At 23.1% G+C, this 3,010-nt stretch overlaps 1 protein-coding gene across 1 annotated transcript; it reads left to right on the top strand.

Moving 5' to 3' along the window:
- Nucleotides 1–492: 492 nt before the first annotated feature.
- LOC126909622 (uncharacterized) lies at nt 493–2,559 on the top strand (the record flags this gene model as incomplete). Its single annotated transcript, XM_050692059.1, has 3 exons — nt 493–746; nt 828–953; nt 2,303–2,559. Coding segments are annotated over 3 exons (504 nt in total), but the record flags the coding sequence as incomplete, so codon positions are not given.
- Nucleotides 2,560–3,010: the final 451 nt, after the last annotated feature.

Below are 3,010 nucleotides of genomic sequence, written 5' to 3'. Positions count from 1 at the left end.
TCACTGTCAGATATCATCTATACTTGTCCCATCTATGCCTTGTCCACACTGTGCCTCGACCCCACTGTGCTACCGTTTTTTATTTTGATTTGTTGCAAAAAAATGTTATTTGTATTTTTCCATTATAAATGTTTGAAAGAAAAAATATATTTATGTATTGACTAATAATTATTTCTTAAATATATATATATATCTTAATAAGATATTTTCTTCTGGATAAAACTAAAAACCAATATAATTCAGGTTAATATTGATAATTTTCTAAAGATATTTTGAATACATATATTTTTACTAACAAATAAAAACAGGAAAACTTCAATAAAAATCTAAATTTTCAAGATCACATTGTGATATTGTCTTTATATATCTAGTATGGTTTATTTTAATCATTTTACTTTTAAATTAATAATAAATCACTGTTAATTAAAAAAAGATACTTAAGTCATTTTTCTTATACTACAATATACTCTCATGTCTGAATTGTATTAAAAGTTTATTGCTAACTCGTTATTTATTAAAAATATTGTCATTTTTAGCTTGTCACAATTTTTTATTGCCAATGTAAATAGGCTTGCTCAGAAGAATGTACAAAATATATGTCTATTAACTTTTGCAGATGGGCTTGTAAATTTATTATTCACTAAGCCCAATGAGTTGGACAGTAGAAACTGTGATATTTATCCTAATTGTAGTCTCATAAATGAAAAATTGTTAGATCACTTTACTGATTATAGTGCTACTGGAAGGTATTAAATTAAATAAAAAATATGAAAATTCACAATTTAAATTTGATTTTTAACACTTATTTGTTTTTAATTTATTTACAGAGACTTATCATCAAAAATGAAAGATAAAGCTATTTGCCACATAATTATTTTGATGCTCTTAATTAATATGAATACTATAAATCTTAGTTGGATATCAACTTTTCTGCCTTCAAAATGTCAAAAAAGGTAACATTTTTTTTTTTGAATATTTTAACCAATTTAGAAACTAGAAAATTTTCTATTTAAGATAATGACTAGTGGATAACAACTTTTGTACCAGTATTTGGGAAATTATTAACTTTTTAATATAATGACTGGAGGTGAAGTGTGGGTATGTCTATTTTTATTTCTAGATAATAATGAACCATTCTACTTCTTTCATCTTATTATAAAAATTCTAATATCTTTTAAAATACTACTCAAAAAGTTGTTATCGACCAGTCATTTTCTTAAAATGATCATTTTTTAGTGTGTAAGTTGTTTGAACATATATGTTATAACATAAAGTTCTAAGGGGGATAGACCAAATTGTTTGAAATTATAGAATGTAGGATACTATTAACTTCGGAAAAGAAATTATATTGAATTGAATATTTTAGAGATAATATATGTATTATAGCTAAAGAATCAATTGATATATTTAAATTATATGTACATTTGTTATTCAAGTGTTGTATGTGAACAAGGTAGTGAAGAAGAGGTTCTTCTGACTCAAATATGACTAGTTATAACAATACATAATATAAGGATAGGCCTATTTACCTACTTCATCGAGTTAATTGTAGAATGTTTAACAATAGAGCGAATAATATGTAGATATTCATATAAAGTACATGAAATACTTTTAGGGTTTACTTCTATATAGATGTGTTAATACTGTACAAGTATTAATTTCAAAAAAAATAATGTCTTTAGTTTGGTTTAAATATTATTGTTATTATTATTAGAATTATATTATAATGCATTTCTTGTTTTCCCTCTTTATTTCTGTCCCATCTGTTATTTTTCTGACCTCATTCCGCTGTGCCTATATATATTATGTATACATAATTATTTTTATGTACAAGCAATATGCTTGCATTATTTCATATTTCACATATGAATACTCTTGATGTATTGTTTACTCTTCTTTATATTAACAATTATAATATAATATTCAATATTTTTTTCCTTTTACTTTATGATAAATTTTATTTTTCAAAATATTGTACTTAAAAATAAATAAGCTAAAATTCAAATAGAAAGTAAAAAAATATAAATTGTGTACATATAGTATTTTTTTAGCAAATTGCTTTACTACTATTCTATCTGAAAAAACTTGCTTCCTACAGAGTGTATCACGACACTAACTCTTTTTTATTTAGAATTATTAAATATATATCAGTCCTTGTACTTCATTATCATCTCGGGCTTAACTTATTATTTGGGACTCCCAATAATGAGTGAATTTTTCATTATTTTTATTTTAATCAAATATTTTAGTTTAACTAGAGTAAATGTTTAATTTTACAACTATTAATTATTAAAAATTTCAGGTTAATAACATTAATGAGAGTTGTTGGTGCAATGGCAACAAAAGAAGATAAAACTAAGTTCACACTAAAAATACCTTTATCATCTCTTCCAACTTTTCAAAAAACATCTAAACGAAAACGTTAATTTAGTACATATTTTATGTATATTTTAATTAAATGGACAATGGAATGCTTATATTTTTTATTTTTATCAAAACTATTTTTCCAATTTCTTATAGATATTTGTAATATTTAAAATATATTTGTTTTCTCTTATAGTCAAGATTTTACTTAGATAACAAATTATTACTCATATCTAATAAAATTAACAACAGCCTGTTCATTTTTTTACTGTCTGTATGCATAAGAAATTGTGAAACCTTAGTAGGATAGCTATTGCTATTGTATTTTAATTTTGTGAGTAATTATTAGGGTTCTACAACAATATCGATATCACAGAGCTTTTTTATTTTTCTTACAATGTTGATTATTTTTAATATATCGCGATAATCGAAATTTTTATAAAATTAAAATGAAATTTAGTCACTTTGTTTTTTTTTTTAAATAAAATATTCTCTTTTTTTGTATATTTACAATCTACAATGCGTACAATAAGTAAATTTGTTAAATTAATTGATTACATGAACAGAATGAATGAGTAGTTCACATTAGAATCTCCCCACAATAAAAGTAAAGTATTTACATTGTTAGTTAAATTTATATAAATTT

Source organism: Daktulosphaira vitifoliae, unplaced genomic scaffold (assembly GCF_025091365.1).
Source record: "Daktulosphaira vitifoliae isolate Bord-2020 unplaced genomic scaffold, ASM2509136v1 Scaffold_700, whole genome shotgun sequence".
NCBI classification, from domain to species: domain Eukaryota; kingdom Metazoa; phylum Arthropoda; class Insecta; order Hemiptera; family Phylloxeridae; genus Daktulosphaira; species Daktulosphaira vitifoliae.
Note: the sequence above shows the minus strand (reverse complement) of the source record. Positions and strands in the feature narration are given on the sequence as shown.